The sequence below is a fragment of the Diadema antillarum genome, unplaced genomic scaffold (genome assembly GCF_040938485.1).
Source record: "Diadema antillarum isolate AM-2024a unplaced genomic scaffold, OU_Dant_1.0 seq00000773_RagTag, whole genome shotgun sequence".
NCBI lineage: Eukaryota > Metazoa > Echinodermata > Echinoidea > Diadematoida > Diadematidae > Diadema > Diadema antillarum.
In genome coordinates this window covers 54,416-75,352 of record NW_027271662.1, presented here as the reverse complement: position 1 = coordinate 75,352, position 20,937 = coordinate 54,416, and the positions used below count along the sequence as shown (strand labels likewise).

General features: G+C 39.0%; 1 protein-coding gene across 1 annotated transcript in view; it reads left to right on the top strand.

Moving 5' to 3' along the window:
* Window positions 1-4,453: 4,453 nt before the first annotated feature.
* Window positions 4,454-20,937, top strand: part of LOC139738899 (uncharacterized) — a 34,763-nt gene continuing 18,279 nt past the window's right edge. The window contains exon 1 of the mRNA XM_071649529.1: window positions 4,454-4,934. Within this exon, the coding sequence (XP_071505630.1) occupies window positions 4,869-4,934 (66 nt within the window). The 5' untranslated portion in view covers window positions 4,454-4,868. The remainder of the gene's footprint in view (window positions 4,935-20,937) is intronic.

The window sequence follows — 20,937 nt, the reverse complement described above, 5'->3', positions numbered from 1 at the left end:
GTGAAAAAAAAAAAGTCTTCAGAGAAAACACATAACCTTACCGCCGCCATACTTCAAGATCTCTATCTATTTCTATTTTAGTGCCACTTACGTATATACTTCCGGGTTGAAAAAAGTGTGGGGGCCCAAAGTGATGACACCTTATGTATTCCTTTGTATGATGCACAAAGAGTGTGGGGGCCCGAGCCCCCACGGCCCCCACGGCTGCGCCGGCCTCGTTGTCTGTGTAGGCCCGTAGGCCTATGGGGAATTTTATTGGGTGCATATTTGGAATATTTTCAATCAAAAAAAAAAGTAAGACGATACTTTGGTAATATCTTTTAAATTGCAAAGAATAAACAAACACACCTTGACAAAATTCTTAAATTATAATAATTGATGCGTATAATTTTGTATTTCATACTCATAAGCGCAGCAATTCACCGAGCAGGGGGAGAGTGAATTGAAATTCAACCATCTGGTGTGCAATGTAGATGGAATATGTCGAAAACGTTCAATCAAAATAAGCTAGTTGAGACATTGGTTATTTGTCAAATCCCCCCCCCCAAAAAAAAAAAAAAAAAAATATGGCCAAGACCCCAACTAAGTTCTTGAATTTTGTGTGACTTTCTCATTTACTGATCAAATCATTTGAAAATCCAACATCTAAGCGCAGCGACTAAGAAAAGAGAGAGCTTTTGCATTTTCGGAATTGAAATTCAACGATTAGGTACACACTTTGCATGGGCGGAATATTATTTTTGAAAATGTTTAATAAAAAAAAAAAGGTAAGACAATTATGTTAAGAATAAAGAAACTGTGCGACTTCCTCACAACTCAATTCAAAAAGCTGTATTATCTAAGCGCAGCGACCGAGCATGCAGGAAAAAGGTGTGACAATTTTACTTTAGAAATTTTACAATCTGGTGCACATTTGCGCCATTTATTAACAAGGGCGCAAAAAGAAAACACCAAAGCAAACGTTCCTATTATTATCATTTTTTTTTTAAATGGGGGGATGGGTCATTATTGCGTGATTTTAAAAAAAAAACAAGCGAATCCTGCTCGGCAGCAGTGGGAGAAGAGGACCCTCCCTGCCTCCCCCTTGTTTATCAAGTTTTGCTTTTTCCAAAATATTTGCTTAGAGCCATCACAGCTGACATTGACTGAGTACAATGTACCATCGACATGTTCTGTTCTATGAAGCTCTTTGTACATGTATTTTCACCCATGATTAATGCTCGACTATCTCTATACCAGCCGGTAGACAAAGAGAACTAGAGAAAAAAGAATATTATATTTTGTATAAGAATTGATATTCATTTCTGACCCCACCCCCATTCTCACATCTTATCGTTTTAAACGACATTTGTATGATTTTAGTAACTGTAGTATAAGACAAAACAATTCCGATACATGAAGACAAGGTTAGTACGTGTACGGTCCGATGTCCATCATGATCAGATTGTGTCCGATATAAAGCAAGAGACTCTGCGCCATCTAGCGTTGGTGTAGCCTGCATGTGAAGGAGGCAAAGTGATGTCAGTGGGGATCACGATTGGTAGAAAGCCAGTAGGGCAGCGATAAAAATAAATTAATAAATGAATGAATGAATGAGTAACGAGTAAATGAGTATATGAATGAATGAATGAATGAATGAATGAATGAATGAATGAATGAATGAATGAATGAATGAATGAATGAATGAATGAATGAATGAATGAATGAATGAATGAATGAATGAATAAATGAATGAATGAATATATGTATATATATATATATAATATATATATATATATATATATATATATATATATATATATATATATATATACATACAGTATTTTGCGATGATGATGATGACGACGGTGACGATGATGATGTTGATACTGTTTATAAGATAGTAATGATAATGATTATTCTGATTACTTCAATGAAAATAATTATCATGAACATGGGGAGTGAATGATACTCGCCACCACTGCAATGTATACCGTCTCATTACTTCCTCTAAAATCCAATTCCGTTCTGTTACGCAATAATTATTTCTGCTACAGGTATCAGCAGATTTTTTTTTTCAATGGGAAACAATACAACAAATGGTATTAACTCTGATGATTGATAATGATAACAATCATCCTTATCATCATTGATTAATGCCCTTCTCTAGCGCTGCCCTCGACATAAATGAATATTCATGTGATATGCAGTTATATATACGAAATAAAGACAGGTGAAGATACACAGCAGAGATAGGAATTTATGAATAGTAATGTATTTCGTAAGTACGACATTGTCTTCTCTTCTTTCACTGCAGGCTACGTTCTCTTGAGGCATAGATAATTTTCACTGCGTGCTATAGTATTGATACGTGCTCTCGTCTCCACAGTTACAAACTCTTCCGCTGGAAAGCACCTCAACAGTGTATCACTTTCGAAGACGCTTGGCTATATTGTCTCTGTGAGCTTTCGCCCTTGGTGATTGCATCAAAATTATTTAGGCTTTTCATTCTCTCTCCCTCTCTCTCTCTCTCCCTCTTTTCCCTGTTTTTTGTTCCCTCTTTTCACACTTTTGCTTTTTTTTCTCTCTATTCCCGACTTTCCCAGTTTCCCGCACTCTTTGTAGTTGTAAACTTTTCACCCCCTTATTTTCCCCTTTCCCTCAGAGGTACCCACATAATACAAGTCTAGTCTTTTGAGTGGGTACCTCCACTTTTTTTTTTCACAGAGTGTATATAGAATGTATGTATCTTTTTTGTACTGATCATGTAGACATGAACATGTTGTTAATCCTGTCTGGTTATGTATATTTTGTTACTCCCATGTCAAACTCATAATATTGTTTCTTGTACATTCTGTTGGAAAGAAAAAGTGAAAATAAAGTTTGAATTGAGTTGAATCAAATAGGAACAAGGACAATGACAGAGACAGAGACAAGGGCAGAGACGTACATATTCCTGAACTTTGGCATTGACGGGGACGTGAACACAGTGACATCCATAACTCATATCAATAATAAGTCAGACATGGGGCATATGCAGACGTACAGAACAGGGGACGGGGACAGAGAACAGTAAAGATGCAGCGATCAGGCAGTAAAACAATGAATACAGCTATGTTTCAATGTCTGATAATGATAATGATAGTGATAAAGATAATGATAATGATAGTGACAAAGATAATGATAATGATAACAGCGCACTACTACTAATAATAATGATCAACATTCTACTATTAACAACGATGTTAACAATAACAATACACGATGATCACTGGGGATAAGTAGGTTCTATGCGATTCTTTCTCCTCTTTCCACTGACAGAAATATCAGTAATGAAACAAATCAAGCCATTCAAGACGAGACACCATAACCTGCGGTAGATATGCTCGATGTCCCTTCTTCAAAATCTGTATATGAATGTAGAGTTGAGTATTAAAAATCTTACTTCATCCCGGAGGTCAGAAACTTGTCATGCTAGATTAATTCTACAACTATATAAGAGCCAATAAACAGTTTGCATAGCTATTCATTTATTGAACGTCATGTGAATCAAGAATGCTTTCCCAAACACTCGCTATCCCAGCACGTGGTAGTATTGATGAACCAAACTTAATCACAACACAATAAGTACTGAAATATCGTGATGATTCATGTGACACAGTTCTTAATTAAGAACAAGCCTGTACATTTCAAACCAAACGTGTTTTTCTCTTGTGCACTATCTTCGACGAAATGATACCTCCTGCCTGTTTTATGATTATCAGCACATTTTCCGCACATGATCCTATATTTTGGAGACTCCTTGTTTCACGGTGCAAAATCAAGATGTTTTCTTTGTATCTGTAAAGATCCGAACCCATTTAATGAAGGACATAGTCACTCGTATCAAGACGATAATTGCCTAATTGACACTCCGATTGATGACCGACTCAGCTGTGTGTGGGTGTGGACATGACTAATGTGTCTGTGCGTATTAAAATGCGTTTATTTGATGCTTGTCCGGCAGTACTTTGTGATTGCTTTATAAATTGTTATGTTCTCTCGGAATAAAGGGCACAAGCCAAACTCCAAAGTAAGCTATTTAATCGAGATCGCTGAATGATTAGTAGTCACCTATTGTGTTGGAAGACAAAATTTACAGCGTATCCATAAGTCTCTCAAAACTTGACATCCGGCGGGTTGGTTTCCCCCACCTCTCCAAACAAGAGCTGATTACGCCTTCAGGAATCTCAATAAGACTTCCACAGAGAATCTTTTTGAAGAACCACCCTCCCTGTGTAAACTCCTTTTACCTTCTCAGAAATATTGATTCAGAATTTAGCAAAAGGACAATGCCCGATGCGCTCCGACTGACGTGTGTGCGTGACAATGTGCGGGGTGTGTGTTTGGTTTGCAATATTCATGAGGGAAGCCCCTTCCATTCGTGATACACGAGCAGACACACACGTCACTCTTCACTTGGTATTCATCCCCGGTAGTCAATGGGCAGGGTTAGTCGCGACCAGGGACTCGCTCAACACTACAGCATAATGAATACTACTGTGTGATTGGCGCTACTCCTCTCCGCGTGTAAAATCTGTAGAAGGTCCATCTCGTCACCGCACACTTTCTCCCACAAAAATTCAGTCGGATAATTACTAGTGGATTAATGTTTGGGCTTCCTTCGATGGAGTGTTGAATTTATGCGTTGCCAAGAAGGCATGTGTTGTCGCTGAAAAGGCTACATACTTCACGCGTCGAAAATTGTTTGGCTGTAGTCTTTGGACTTGTTATTTACTGCGCTGGTTCCGTCAGCTGGAGGGGTGCGGGGGGAAGCGGGAAGGAAACGTGTTTTTTGACAACGAACATCACTGTTTGGCGAAGTTCGGAAAGGAACTATTCGTTACAACATGAATCGGAGAGGGAAGACGAAAGAAGGATTTTTGCATGTTAAGCAGCCATCACGTTTTGGGAAGGTAAGTTTTGCGAGCTGTCAGACAGTATACAGTTGCCGGGAGAGAATACAGGGCGGTTTCGGGAGGTGTATACCATTTTCCGTAAGATGGGGTGTACTACCGAATTCGTTGCTCGTTTGGCATGGGCGTGTGCCGCAGAGTTCTTCCACGCCCTGGTGGGTGGGAAAACTGTGGGTGGACGTGGTTCGCTGGCGACCTGTAGAATAAACCATCGGGTGGTCCCGCGCGAGTAGCGACTTCTTGTCTGCGAGTGCCCGAGTGTATGAGGAGTATACTACATGTAGTACTAAAGTGGAGATAACATTCCTCGCATATCTGCGACGTGGATTACAGTATTGTATATCTAAACATTTGAGTGCTGTTAACTGAGCTTTTTCGATTTCTTTCTCTAGGAGTTGGAAGCAAGTTTCCCCGGCTTTGTAGGTGCTTTGTTTTTAACACTGTCATATTCCGATGTGGAAGACGCAATGTCAATGAATTTCGTTCACGCCATGGCATGGCTGGAGTTGTACATTTGACCAGGGTCAGGGAGGTATGAAACCAACCTCCGCCTCCCTCCTGGTTCAAAGAAGGATAGGTGTGTCGATTTGTACAATCTATTGATAAAAGTTCATTAAAACAATCTGAGTCACTTTCTTCTCTTTTTTTTTTTATTTGTTTTCAAGCAATAACCATGTTGGTAAGTACTAGGCCTGTTCGTAGGCCTACATTTTAACACCTCAACTTAGACGTTAGTACATGTGGCAAAAATTCTACTCTTATGTAGCCTACAGCCTTTCCTTTTAGAATAATATATCTTCATGTTATGTCAACATTTCATGTAATTCATAGATAAAATCTAGTATTAGAGTTAGGAGTGGAGACTTTTCTAGAAGGATTTTGTCAAAATTTAGAGGGTTTTTTTTTCTTTATTGAGGGGGTTCGCAGCCACTCTTGCGTATTCAATATTTCGTGATATTGACGGGTAGATACTGGACGCTTTGCCTAACATTTTGCACCTATTGAAAAGTGTCAGCTGGAAACAAGCACGAAGTTGCAGTCGAGAGGCAAAGACGAGTAGCTTATTTTTGCAACTTGACTGAGTTGTGGCTCCATAAGCATTCAGTTGTAGTATATTTTACCGGAAGATCGGTCTGTATCCTGCCGGGATTATGTTCCACGGAGACTGCTGCGTCTGGCCTGGCTTCACGGAATCCCCGTCTACGAAGGAGAGCCATAAAAGTTTTGAAAAAAAGTTCTCCCGACGAATATATATTTTTTTCTGTCTATTCATGCTTACAGTATGCCTACATCACGAACACTTGTTTATACAAAAACAAGGGAAGATATTTCATATAAGTTGTCGTCATTTCTGAAAGACTCGGGACTAGATCTACGTTGTCATCGTGATATCGCAAGGATGATGATCTTCCAGGAAGAACCCTTAGCCTTTGTACGTGTATTGGTATACACGCTGCTGTGTGAACCCTCTTTTGAAAGCTATTAGAACATTCATGCATTCCAGTTATTCCAGGAACAAAGCCCTATGAATTGATGGTCAGAAAAAAAAAAATCTCACTGAATTAATTGAAAAGACCCCCAATTAACAACAACACAACAAAAAAAAGGAAAACATTTTATATAGAAGGCTTTCTGTTACCCATCCGGAATATTTTCTTGAAGTGATAAGCATAAAAAAGAGAGGAAAATGTGCCTTATTATTAAGTAAATACCATTATTACATTCATACATGATGCACTCAATAAACTAAGACCTAGATATTTTCGAAGTTGTCGCATCAGGGGGAGAATGACGTCATGACAACCCGTCTGGGAATCCCCTTTGACATCTGGCGGAGTTTCGAAGCATGCGTGCAAGGTCCAGAGTAAACAGAAGACTCGGAACGCACTGGTCGATTTACTGTAGGCCTATATACAGACTATCTTTGATCACAGCACAAATACTTGAGTACATTCTGTTTCCGTGAGAATGTGGTATGATGATTATTATGATTTCTGGAAGAATGAAGTTAGTTTGGCGGTCCTTCTGTATCTTTCTATCTGTCGAGTGTCTCTCTTAACTTGTATCTATTCTTCGGTCAATTCATAAACGGTTTGACTTCTTTTCATATTTTTATATACCTACATTATGTTTTCATATTTCTTACCCTCCTTTATTTTATTTCAACATACTTGAACTAAGGCCAGTGATGTGACAGTGTGCATGGAGGAGGAATCCCCATACATGACACATTGACAAACGCCACTATGTCTCACTGAAATTGCGATCGTATCCCTCTTTCTGTCGTTTACAGCACCACATTATCAACTGAAAAATTGTCCAATGACAAAACTGACGTGACTTGGGGCTTTTTCTCTCGTTCATGAGAGTTTATCTTTTGTCAGCAATGTTATCATAGACAAATCGCGTCTCTTAATCTTTACAGATTTATTTTTTAATAATCCTGAAAACTAATATTTACTTCAACTTATACAATACATACCATCTCGTCTTAAAGTCCTGTGAAAAGAGGGGAAACCCCGAAACTTAGAGGATACATGTGCAATTGTGGCAGATAACAAGCACTCTGTCGTGATAACAATAGTCATGTGAAACGGGGCGAACTCTACTCTATATACTGTCAGTGTGGATGTATAATAACGAACATTATAATCAGAAATAGCATAATACCAATATGCAAAGTATGATTAATTGCGGGGCAACCCCTCTAACAGAACACTATACTCCTTTCACCATCAGTGAACAGTTTGTAGCGGTTTTCTCAAAAGAACAGTGTAAGGTCATAGGGGATTAGAAGGTATTAGCTCACCGTTACTCACATAACAATGTTCTTTATGACGTAATTGTCATAGTATGACATCCATCGTGAGAAAGGATCAACTCATTGTGCACCTTATGAGGCAGTATACAGCCGAGAATCAGATAAGGCGTTCTATAAGCCTGTCGAACGTCGGCCCAACCCTAGGGCACTGCATGATACGATAGGAACATTCCTCTCTGAATCGGGATTCGATTTGATTTGATTTGATTTGATTTGATTTGATCTCATTTCATTTCTGCATTACACGTGTTTTTTTAACCCCCCTCAAAAACAACAACAGCAACAAATCACATAAATGTAAATGCTCTGCGACATAATTATCTGGGGAAAGAACAATATTTAAAGTCCCACTTTGACTATAATATAGAATGTGTCGGCATACTATGTCAAAAAAATGTAAAACAAGTTTTATTCATAATCCGGCATTCGCGCAAAGGCACTATACTTTTTATAAGCCAAATGCCCAACCACGTGACTGGCCTAATATATACACTCATCCAAGACGAGTGCATTTGTATATAAGCGCTATGTTCCGGGCAGAATACGGTAACATAGTATACAATAGCTTAAACTCCCCAATGATTAATGGATTAAACAGTGTAATACAGAAATGTCCTAGAATCACTCAATTGTTTTCAGCTCAGGTGATGTATTCCCGCAAAATCACATTATTGATGCAGGAAGAAACTTTCAAAAAGAAACTCATAGCCAAAATGTTTCCATCATAATTAAAATGTAGGCCTATATTAATTTTGTTTTTGTTTAACAGTGCTATGATCAGTTTGCTGGAAAACGCTTTATAAGGAATAGTTTTCTATAAATATTATCATTATATTCTTTGTTTCTCTCCCCTACCCCCTCCCCCCCCCCCCGCGTATAGGCCTATAATTTTATTTGATTTACACAATCTGATCGCCAGTTTGTAAGAGATATCAGTTTCACGAACACATGAAAACAAATCAAGTCCATATTAACTTTCTTTCAGCGAACTTTAATGAAACGTTTTCTGTTCGCATATTAAATTTGAGTCATACATGCGTGACTTTGCTCCGTTCATATGAGTCTATGCATAGTGTTTCCCATCAAACGCGATAATGTGGAAATGTCTTCTTTTTGTTTGACCCACAGATGTGTAACTCATTGTTCACGATTAAAGGGAGGGAAATTGGTCCTCTCTCACTTTCCGAGAATCTTAGGGTTATTCTACCAGCAGTATTCAAACGCTCGGGTATAAGCGTGTATAGCATGACATTTCCTGAAGTCCAGATAACTCTCTGCCATATGATACATCCTCAGATTCTTCGGTCTCTAGCTGTTGTTGTTTTTCCTTGACCATTATATTTCTAATGCTCTTGAATGTCGAAAGTGATAGCTCTGCTGATTCGCATTTTGTTTTGAATGCGCTCACCGTTGTATCTTCATTACTTGCGGAAAGGTTGTTTTTCTTGATAAGGGAAATCAGCATCTGTTACTCTCTTATTCTGTTCAAGAACTGGGTCAGTGTGTATCTTGAATGTTAAAAGCTCCCAAAACATACAAGTGGATCTAATACAGATAAATAAGTGCATTGAAAGTTCGAGGAAAGTCGGGTAATTTGTACAAACGCTGTGAATGTTGGAGTGAGGACGTAGCCTGTAATATAATATGTCCACCGTTTATATAATAATTGTGCATCAGGCGATTTATCACATAGTTCCAACAGGTTCAGGCCAAGAGATTGAGATAAATTCATTAAAAAATGTAACTATTCTATAGAGAGCAATAATTGGGCGAACAATCAACCCTATCTTAGTTATTGCTTGGTGCTAGCGGCCACTTATACATTGAGTGGTCACTACAAACTGTCTCGATGATGATTATGGTGTTACCATGGGGATACCGTAGCTCCGTGTTGTAGACCTTGCTTAAAGCGACCACATGTCTATGTACTATAGCTTCGTTTGTTGGCGTATTAGAACTGTGTATCGTTTTTACTATACCCGGCATAGTTTTGTGTCTCAGATTTCAGGTTTTTTTTTTCAGTTTCAGTTTTTTTTTTCTCCACTTGTAAAATTGAATGTAGTCATTATGACAAAATCAACAATTCTGACATGAAATTATAAACAAGAGTACTGAAGAAAAAGATAAATATCAACGTGTAGCTGTAGGCCTATATTAGACGTACAGATATTTAATGGTATTTGAATGTAGGCCTATACAGGTGAAGGGACCATTATCGATAAGCACTTTGCTTAGGGGCCAGCACCTATAATTGCTGAATATAAAATTATGAGAGATAGCGTATACGCACTCGTATTTATAGTACTATCAGTGACGATTAGTGACATCTTAGAGCTCCTTGCATTTGTGAACAGGAGACACGCGTGTGACGTGTCTTCAACAGTCATTTTGTCACATATTATTACGTGTTATCAATTCATAATGATAATGCCGCCAACCGTTCGATTATATTATATAGTGGCTACCTGTCCGGAAAGGTCATATTTTGAATTTCTGTATAATAGAGTGACTGCTATACACAGGTATTACCACTTTCAGAAAATTGTGCAGCGCTTTGAAATGAACACGTCACTAGTATCTGTCCAGTCAAGTCTAAAGGTGTCATATCACATTTTGCTGAGGTGTCATCTTTTGATGCTCGAGGGGCATGTAGTAATAATGTGTTGCCTTGCCACGCGTGAAATGACAGTGTGATGTTGTTAAATACGATGCGGAAACGGGAATAATTGAACATCCGTTACCTACCCCACGCTGCTAATCGCGAAATGTATAGCTTGCTGATGAGAGTTGCGTTTGACATGGATTAATCATGTAAGGCATGGATTAAGATGTTCTGCTTTCGGTAATCCCCCGACCGAGAGCATTCCGAACAGGTTTCTATTATTTTGGTAATTATTCAGACCTGTCAGCCAGCTATCTGGTGGAATAGCAGTTACGTGTGTTTTTAACCCATCAAGTTCCAGAAATAATTTTGTGTGTGTTTGTGTATTGTTAAATATACAAAATGTGAACAATAATGAAAATGTTTCCAGACTAACCGTCTACAGTTATGGTTGAATGAGAAAAATGGTGATACCTCCTTGTGTTTTAGGCTTTATTGCAAAAATTTTATATGGTAAGATGTTTTGTGATACAACTGACCTACACCGTCATGTAACAAAACTGATATCTTGACCATTTTTAAAATCAGTGCTCCCAAAGGTACAGGACCTTTAAGTTTGTTCGAAAATTGACAACCACAAAGCTTGCCCGACTTAGCAACAACTAGGCGAATTCCTGCCTATTTCTATGGAACATAAGGAGGTAGCAGGTGAATGAAATGCCTCGTTACTAGCAGTTGTTGGAAAAGAAACATGTTTATATGAATTGAAATAAATAAATGGTTAATTGTAATTAGTTACAGGAACGGTCTATTTCGTTAGCGGCTGTTTTGAGATGTCGACATCAGGAGTTCCATTGAAATTGAATATCCCAGTTGGTCCGGTGGTCATGCATGGCTATAGCATAATGATAGAGTTTAGCCTTTTTCCAGTAAAGCTGGAACTAAAACTTTTTGCTTTACGAAGACCGGATGTACCATGCATTTTGTGGAGCATTGTAATCGTAGAGCAATCGCCAGTTCAACTTTCTCGTGCATCGTTTTCTCTTGTTTTGAGGAGGTTTCGCATGGTTGTGTTCTCGGGCTACGCCTTGTAAGCGTGCAAACCGTAAACGTGTAATGGTGTATAGTATCATCATGGACCTACGTGTATAAATCTATGAATATGGTAGTATCAGGTAGGTGACTCATCTGCCTGGAATTATCAAGGATGTATCCCAGGCATCTCTTTGGTATTATCATGGAGCTATAGCACATTTGCGTTGTAGCTTCATGGTACACTGCAAAAAGTCCGGTGTTAAATAGTGAACACCGAGCTGGTGTTAAATTTTCGGTGCTCATTTATGGTGTTAAATTAACACCTCCGGGTGTCATTTCCAAATTTTAAACTGTTTTTTGAAGAGTTTCTTAGTAACTGCACTTCTTGTTGATTTTTGATTTAAACAAGACGATCAAGAATTTTACATTAAAATACTAGATTTTTGAAAAAAAATGTGAAAATAAATTTACACCAAAGTAACACCAGCTGGTGTGGTCTCTTATTGAAGCTGGACGGGTGTTAAACCATTGATATTAACACCAACAAATATCAAATCAACACCATGTGGTGTCATTTTTTAATTAACACCAGTACAGTGTCAAAATAAGACCAGGTACAATGTCAAATTAACACCAAGAAGTGTCAGGTGAACACTTTTCAACACCATCACAGTGCATTTTTAACACCTGTGGGTGTGGTCCTTTATTGAAGTTTGATCGGTGTTAGATTTAACACCCGTGGTGTTAAATCTAACACCGATGTTTTTACAGTGTATTATCGGGGAGGTGGAAAGAGAACTCCCTGCATGGTATTATACGCTGGTTGCTACACGTGAATGAATCAAGTCCTACATGACATGTGTCCAATGCACTATATAGGAGCTGGGGCGTGTCTCTCACATAGATCTCCCTATTTTTTAGTGTAATAATGAATTCTCGTGGATCGTGTCAGCATGTAGCCTTTCGGGGGAAAAGTGCACAAGTTAACCTTTCGTCTTTCAAGGAGTTAACATGACGATCGTGTCCGCTTTGTTTGTGACCGTGTACGCAATTTCACCAAGCCCTCTCATTGGTCTCATCTCAATTCCCCCAACTCTCTGTAATTGCCGCGGCATAATGAAATTTACTATTATTATTACAGCAAGCACGGCAATGCTTCAGCGAGCGATTGTGCATTATTAATGAACTTTCTACATTATCTGGAGTAATCAAATATCTACGAATTTATATGAGCCGACAATGACGATATGAAGAGTCCTTGGACACGCTTTAGTCTCCTTTCAAGTCTACTTTACTTCATAATCCATATCGTCATCAACTTGTGTGAATGGTTATATAAGTTGATGGCTTCAAAGTTAATGAGAGAGTTCTCCTATAGCATATAGGACCTAGTTGTGAACCTACCATAACAGACCCTCTTGACCCATGCATATAGGGCCTACAGGTGTGAAAATGAGTAGGACCCTATACCTATAGCAATTAGGCAATTATACGTGATAATATGGCCAAACCCTTGGGATGTATATAGTAGAAGTTACACTAAGAGGCTTCCTTTGTTAACTTATAGGATATGACCCGGATCAATAATGATGATAACAATAAGTTATTGTTATCATCATTATTGATATCATTCTAATCAAGAGCATATATGATTTTACTAACATGTTGTGTAATTGTATAATCCACTTTTTGTCACACCACCACCATCGTTGATGATTTTGATGACATGAAACACCGAGACCGTGATTTACGGATATTACTGACGAGATTCCACAAGGAGCGAGTCGATTACATTATAGGCCTATATAGTCAATACGATTACAACAGTATAAATAGCTGCTGTTGTTACATTTTTTGTATTTTAATTTTTTCGTAGCCCAGAATATACCGTTTGTTGAAAACTTTCAGCATGGTAAAGAATGTATAACATATTTTTGGTCGTTCACTATAATCGACACGACCTTAAAGAAAAAAGCAGTAGGCCCGTAAGAAGACATGACTGAACAACAAGAGTGAACAGCAAAAAGAATCCCGTTCTTCCCCCCCCCCCCAAAAAAAAAAAAGTCTGCGAAAAACAAGAAGAAGAAGAAGCAGGGGAAGAATAAGTACAGCATTTGTAATGCGCCTTCGATCTAGTATCCTATTCTGAGGCGCAGAGGGACGTAATTATGAAAAGAATAGCATACATCATAGTCATAATTGTACATAAGAAGGTTGAAAAAGAAGAAAGAGATAGGTAGAGATATACACACCAATGAACAATTCGTTGAAAATTCAATCGAAACAAAATGCGAACATATGTGATTTCAAAAGCTTTTTAAATGTTTCAATGGTCTCTGCTGATCGGATCCTCAGTGGAAGAGCGTTCCAGAGAGATGGGGCTGCAGAAACAAAGGCTTTTTCTCCGAGAGTCGAGATTGTTCTTTTAACTGTTAATTGTTTACTATTACATGAACGGAGATTTCTGCCAGGGACGTATTCTGAAACAAGGTTTTGCAAATATTTTGGAGCTGAAGAATGTACTGCTTTCCATGTATGAATAAGAATTTTAAACTCTATCCTCTTGGATACTGGTAGCCAGTGAAGATTTTTTAGAACTGGGGTAATGCTGGAGAAGCGAGATGTTCCACTGAGGACCCGAGCAGCAGAGTTCTGAGCACGCTGTAGTTTGGCCAGTTGGTAAGATGAAGCCTTGAACAATAATGCATTTCCATAATCAATACGAGACAAAACATACGAATGAATAACAGAGGCTGCAACTTTGTTTGATAAGGATTTTCTGATACTGTGAATATTGCGTAGTTGCAAATATACAGATCGACATGTGTTTGTAATGTGTGTCGCCATTGACATTTCAGGGTCAAAATAAACTCCAAGATTCCTACAATTTGACACAGATTGTACATTGACACATCCAATTCGTAAAGAAGGAAAAGAAGAAGGAGAAGAAAGAGATAATGATGAAGAAATAGAACTGGAAGAAGAAGAGGGATTTGTATAAACCGATTTCAGAATGTCCCTTTTAGAATGCAACTTGTGCGAACTCATCGACATGCTATGTGTCCAGGCCAGGTCCCAAGCCTGAGTGCTAGAGGAACAGAGATTACTGTGCAAGTTATATCGCCACGGTGAAAGAGGATGCATGGATTCCGATGTGATGCGTGAATGATCCCCTGTATTCTCGAGCTTACCTTGCATACCATTGCGAACCACATTGCCTCACCCCTAATATGCACTGATCTCGCAAAGTCTTCCGGTCCGACGCGTTGTGACCCACTTTAGCGCATTTCCTTCCTGTCATGGAGTATAAAGCGAAAAAGCTAATGTATAAAAAATTACCTTATCAAGATATTAATAAATTTATATTTTATATTACATAATAAATGATATATATATATATGTATGTATGTATAGGCATAAATGCATTGATTATTTGGTCTTTCGTTTTGATTAATCTGTGCAATGCTTCCTATACGTAAGTTGTATGCTTTTATGATTCTATGAAAGAGGAGTACGCAAAACAGTAAAAAGCGCATCTCTCTGCTTCCACCCTTTGGATCCGTACAGTGTACTTCCAATGACCAATTTTTCGATTCCGTCAATATGATGATAATGAATGCGGCCGTGAAAGTTTTGATACCGCTGATTGCCCACCAAAGTTCAATAGCATTTGGTATCATCAACTGACAACAGTGACATGATCACGTATAGGACTCGCTTACTTCATGCAGTTGATGTACAGTATATATTTACTGTTTCGCATGGGGTGACAACTTTTGCACGCTTTAGGGCCAAAGTCGATATCAAGCAAAACTGACTTAATTTTGCTCTGTTTTAGATGGTTGAGTTTGCAAACTTGTCAACGAAAATCCAAAGTGATCGGTAGAGAGTTACACCACAGATATGAATACGTGGGACTGATAAGTCACCTCCTCTCTCTCTCTCTCTCTCTCTCCCTTCTCGTGCCTTTGTATAACTGTACTTTTTATGTATAAGATGAAACAAAGCAAAAATGATGTTGTTGCACATACCACATTTTATGCAGCAAAGTTTGATGGTATAGTCAGAACTGTTCGTTTCGGGCAATACGAGCAGAGCTCATACAGAGACTGAGCAGTCTTTTAATAGTAAGGAGGTGGGAAATGCCCCACTTCCCTGGTTTTGCATCCCACGATGATTACTGCTGCCTGAAATGAGTTGGTTTATCCCGCCCTTGGCAGACAACTTGCTTCATGGAATTATAATGATAATCATGTCGGGCTCCATTTTGAAAGACAGCTGATGAGCTATATAGTTGTCTCTTGCTTTGATTCATGAGTGACGTCCAATTTAATGTAATAAATAATGATGTCAATAGAGTTCCAGGGTGAATACGAATGCCTTGCAGGCAACTGACAAGTAACGCGGTCTATTTGAAGATGATTATTGATAGACTTTTCACGGATCACGTTTTAAATTTGTATTAATGTCACGTAAAATACACAGACACAATGCAACACGGTGTGTAGCATGCATTCATTGTTGACTGAACTCGTAAAAATGACTCGTAAACTATATAGGATATGTTCGTTTTTTATCTTTGTTTGTTTGTTGTTTTTTTGTCTTTTCGTTGTCCACCCTCGTTTATGCATGCGCTTAATTGGATATGATAATCATAGAGTTACTGAGTTACCATTCGTCGTGCTATTACAGGCGTGCTCACACATTTTCAAGAGCCACCGTCTTTGAATAAACCGATGAGATATGCACCTGTGATGACCCTGAATATCATGGCTCAAGTTCTGTCAAGGAGCTTCGGTTTGAAGCTCATCATGATTCTGCGAAGAGTGTACATTTTGATCGTCTTGCGCCGTTGCGGTTTCAACATGCAGTGCAGTATATACAGTCACTTGGTACGGGTGAAGACGAAAAATGGCTGAGCAGAGAATGAAAAAAAAATATATAACAGCAGTCCTGCAACATCGATGTGAGTGTAGAACTCTTGCTTGCTTGCTTGTGTGGGTCATGGTTGTCATTATTTTTTGATCGTTAAATTATTATTCTGGTGCGTTGGCTCCAGAGAATCGACATTCCAGCTCGCTATTCAAAAGCAGCTGAGCGTAACACCTGCTGCTTGTGTAGTCTCAGGCAACAGACTGTTTCACCGATTTAGCCAACAAAAGTAATTCATTGCTGTGCAGAAAGTTCACTCTCTCCCGTGAGGCATAGGGCCTACTGATTTATGCTAATTTCAGTTTCTGAGTGGCAATGATTAAAACACGCACTGAACTGATACTTCAACTATATGCTAATTTGGCAATACGTAGTTCCGCTGTTTTCTGTGGTGTGGCTTGAACTCGTGAGACTTTTCAAAATACCATCTAGTGAATATCCAGACTGTTTAAAACCAATTAAAGCCCGATACTAGCATAATCTGTATGGGAACCGCGTCATAGAAACAGCATAATTTCCGTTCATGGTAGTCTCCAAGAAGACACCATCAATTTCTCGTGTGGCGAGAAAGTAGGCCTACAGGATTTATGATAACCTTGCCTGCGAGTACCAGAAACAGCATGACTAGATGATATATATGAAAAGAAGTCATAGGCCTACCTTATGAGTAATGTTTCATATTTGTGATTCGTTGCTAGAGCTGCAGACAATTGATATGCTTCAAGTCTTTGATTCTGTACAGTACCGCTTACTGTCTGCTTTTGGTCGCTAGACGTGACCTCGCCTTTGCAGTACGGGTGCATTTAATAATATGTACTTACAGTCTGCTGCGTTTTCAAAATCAGCTCAGCACAAATCTGTAGACACGTGCCTTCAGGGGGCATTATTATTGACAACCTTGCAACAGATGCTGTCAAGGTTACCAACAAGATAATTGTCTTCAAAAGTTTGTATTTCATGTTTCACGAATGTCACACAAATTAGAGACCGAGAATCGAGCTGGAAATGTAATTGAAAAATACAATGTAGGACCTAGATCCCCCCCCCCCCCCCCACCGAATCCAGGTTGAGATTCCTTATAGGCCTACTGTCATCGCATAGCAAGTATACTACAAGTCTGATTGACGTATAAAGATAAGTGGAATGATGAATGCAAACCTTCTATAAATGTGAACGAGTTGAGAGAGAGTTGCATGTTCCGTTCCTCAAGTACCGACATCCATTTGTCAAACAGTCACACTGTCTGTCAGCCTTTGAGGAAATCAGCCGGAGATGGTCAGAGAAGTGCCGCCAAATAGCTGCACATCCATCATCATCATCATTCCAGCGAATCAAACTTCTGCAAGGGTCTTATCCACCAAGTCTGTACTTGTTTGTCATGTTTCTACAGTATACTCAAATTTATGGGTATACACAGTGTATTTTCTTTCCGGAGGACCCTGTCTGATTCGGGTGCACGTCACGAGACCAACACCCACGAGTCATACAGCTCACCATACAGCCCATGAGTTAAGCTAACAAGGCCCTCGAGACCGTGTTGTATCTGTCGAACTCGTGGGCTGTTTTTACCTAGTGTCGAACTCATGGGCTTTATTTGCCTATTGTCGACCTCCTGGGCTGTATGACTCGTGAGCTGTATGACTCCAATATGGACCTGTTTTCAATGTCGAACTCGTGGGCTGTATGACTCGTGGGTGTCGGTCTAGTGGGATGGCCCCTCTGATTCGCCTTTTTTCCTGTATCGAATCACATTTCAGAAGCCTTTTAGCTAGCTATAGCGTACATCAGTCACTAGTTGTGTCGAGCAGTATTTCCGGTTACATGCTGTCAGGGACAACCTTTGGGATTCCTCTTTGTGTGTGTGTATTTTTTTTTTCAGAACTACGGATAGGATTTAAATAATTTTGTTTGTAAACAAGACTCGTTTGAATTTTTTCCTCTGTTTTGTTTTACGATGTGTTCACAATGACATTCCAGTAATGCCTATTAATGTCGAATGCGAATGATATTGTATAGGTACACCTGTAGGTACACCTGTAGGTACACCTGTACCTATATACCCACTGTGCAAATTGGGTCTTTCGAATCAGGGAGGTGAGAGAAAAGCAAAACAGAAACAAAAACAAAACAAAAAATGCAAGTGCTTCTCAACCTTACCCTTGAAACTCTGCTTCGTTTTACTCATTGTATGGAGTAATAATCCATGTTTTAGCTGTAAAACATGGTTTCCTTTCTCACACCCATGATGGAAAAGTGTTTCCATTTTCCCAACAAGCGGGAATGATAGTCACATGATAATCTACAAGTTGAGAATCTTGTAACATTTAACTATGACGATGATTAATGTGAAAACATAAAAACAGTTTAGCCACAATTTTTTTAAATTCATGGCAGTTTCACAGTACTGTTGGAGTAGTCAAAAACAAAGCATTTCCAAATGTGAAGTTATTGAAACAAAGTTTTGCTGCATATGAATTCATAGTCTATAGCCATGGATACGCTTAGTAAACAGAGTGCTTGTCTGAAGTTTGTTTATTTGCATAGCATTTGCAGATTGTTTGGGATCTAGGTCATGCAAACTTTCTGTATAATGTGTGTCGCTGAGACGGGCTAAAACGAGGTAAAAAAAGAAAAAAAAAAGAAAAAAGGATGTCTCCAAGGCAGCCTACGCCCGGGTTCGAAGACAAAAGTTTGAACACAAAATTGAACATAATGATGACATGGCCTCAGAGCAGACTCTACTTCCACCACTTAACGTGCGTTCGTGCCATCATATTTCATAAGGCGGAAGCGTTCGAAGGAAAACCTATAATGTCCATGTCATTAAGATAGCTAACGGGTAAGGATCGTCATTTGTACTAGGAGTTGTATAATGCCAAAGGAAGTCCTTACCTCGCCGCGTGGATGCCTGGAAATGTGACATGAAATGAAAATCCATGTCGATAAAATATAGTTAAGCGTGATTTGCCCCCTTACCTTCAATTAGATAGTGAGTGTTCCTGAGTGCGGGTGCTCTCTTCTAATGTTTCCCCGGGGTTCCTTCACTATTTACACGAAGGACGCATGTGATCTCGGAGAAATGACCAGTAGTCCTATTATGATGTGAAATGTCATCTGTCCATAGGGTTTGCGTCAGACAGGGTTTTATGACCCCATCTAAACCAGTTCGTATAGTTCCACCTTGCGCATAAGCAGAAAAAGGTAATTTGAGATATGAACATGTTGGATTTTAATTTCACTGGGATAAGCATCTGCAATATGATAATTAGGCCTATTCATTTAATCACAATAATGGTGCATGCCAGCACACCTGGTATTTAGCATTAATATCAGGACAAAAATGTTAATGCTTTCAATGCAAGACAATGAAGTGGATCCCTACCCAAGTTGTAAATTGCTGAGCGATTCCTGTCACCTGGTCTACGCAGGTTCATTGCTTTGTTTTTATTTGAACGTAAATTCCATAAATTACTACGTCAAGCAAAGGTATGCATTGTCGCTTCGACGAGTGAGGTAGTGACCAGCAGTGAAAGAAAAAAAAGGGGGGGAAGAAAAATGGTTACAGCTCGTTATTCCGAAGGTTCGTTATTCCGAAGGCTCTTTATTCCTAAGATTCGTTATTCCGAAGGTTCATTGTTCCGAATTTCATTTTCGGATTAACCAATCTTCGGAATAACGAACCTTCGGAATAACTCCACAAATTTTCGGATTAACGAACCCTTTTTCATTTTCGGATTAACGAACCTCTAGGTATAGGGAATTTGCGTGTTTCGGATTAACGACCCTTCGGAATAACGAACCTTCGGAATAGCGAACCTTCGGAATAACGAACAGCACCCAGAAAGGTTTGGTCATTTGTACAAATGTGCACATGAGCTAATTACGAGCTGGCTTATTATTAAGCATCAGCTTACTGGGTTCACTCATGTTGCAGACATCACTGTCTTCGTCTTAATCTCAAGATTTGATAAGCCAGTTAGTAATTAGCTCATGTACACATTGGTACAAAATGACCTTTCTTTTTTCTCAGTTGGTTAGGCATTTCACTCGTTTTCAAAGCGGCATAATGCATAAGCTTGCCCGACGTAACAATTTATGGAATTCATATTCAAACAAAAAAATGAGCTTGCGTTTAGAGCAGGTGATCAGAATACTCCATCAGTTGACAATTTAGCAGGCATCCATTTTATTGTTTTGTATTGAATGCAATAACAGCCTATGATCCTTTTATATTGCGAAATACCATTCTTGCTGTCAGGTGGATGTGCTGGCAAGCACCATTTAGATGAGGATCACATGATGCTTATCTTAGTGAATTTACAAACTAAAATGCCTGTTGGTACACAAAATGACCTTTTTCTGCTCATGCGCAATGTGGAATTACGAACTGGTCTATTGAACACACGTGCAAAAGGGGAAGGAGATGCAATTAGAGAGAGGTTTACCATGTTTACTACTCGTATGTTGGCTCTTGCGTATTTTTTGTTTTATGTTGCACAGACGACATTCGATTACTAGAGTTTATGTCAGCGCCTTGTTGGAGGGTTATCAAGAACTAATATTGAAGTGTTGCTCAGTTCATCCATGGAGCTACAACGAATAGCTCCATGGTT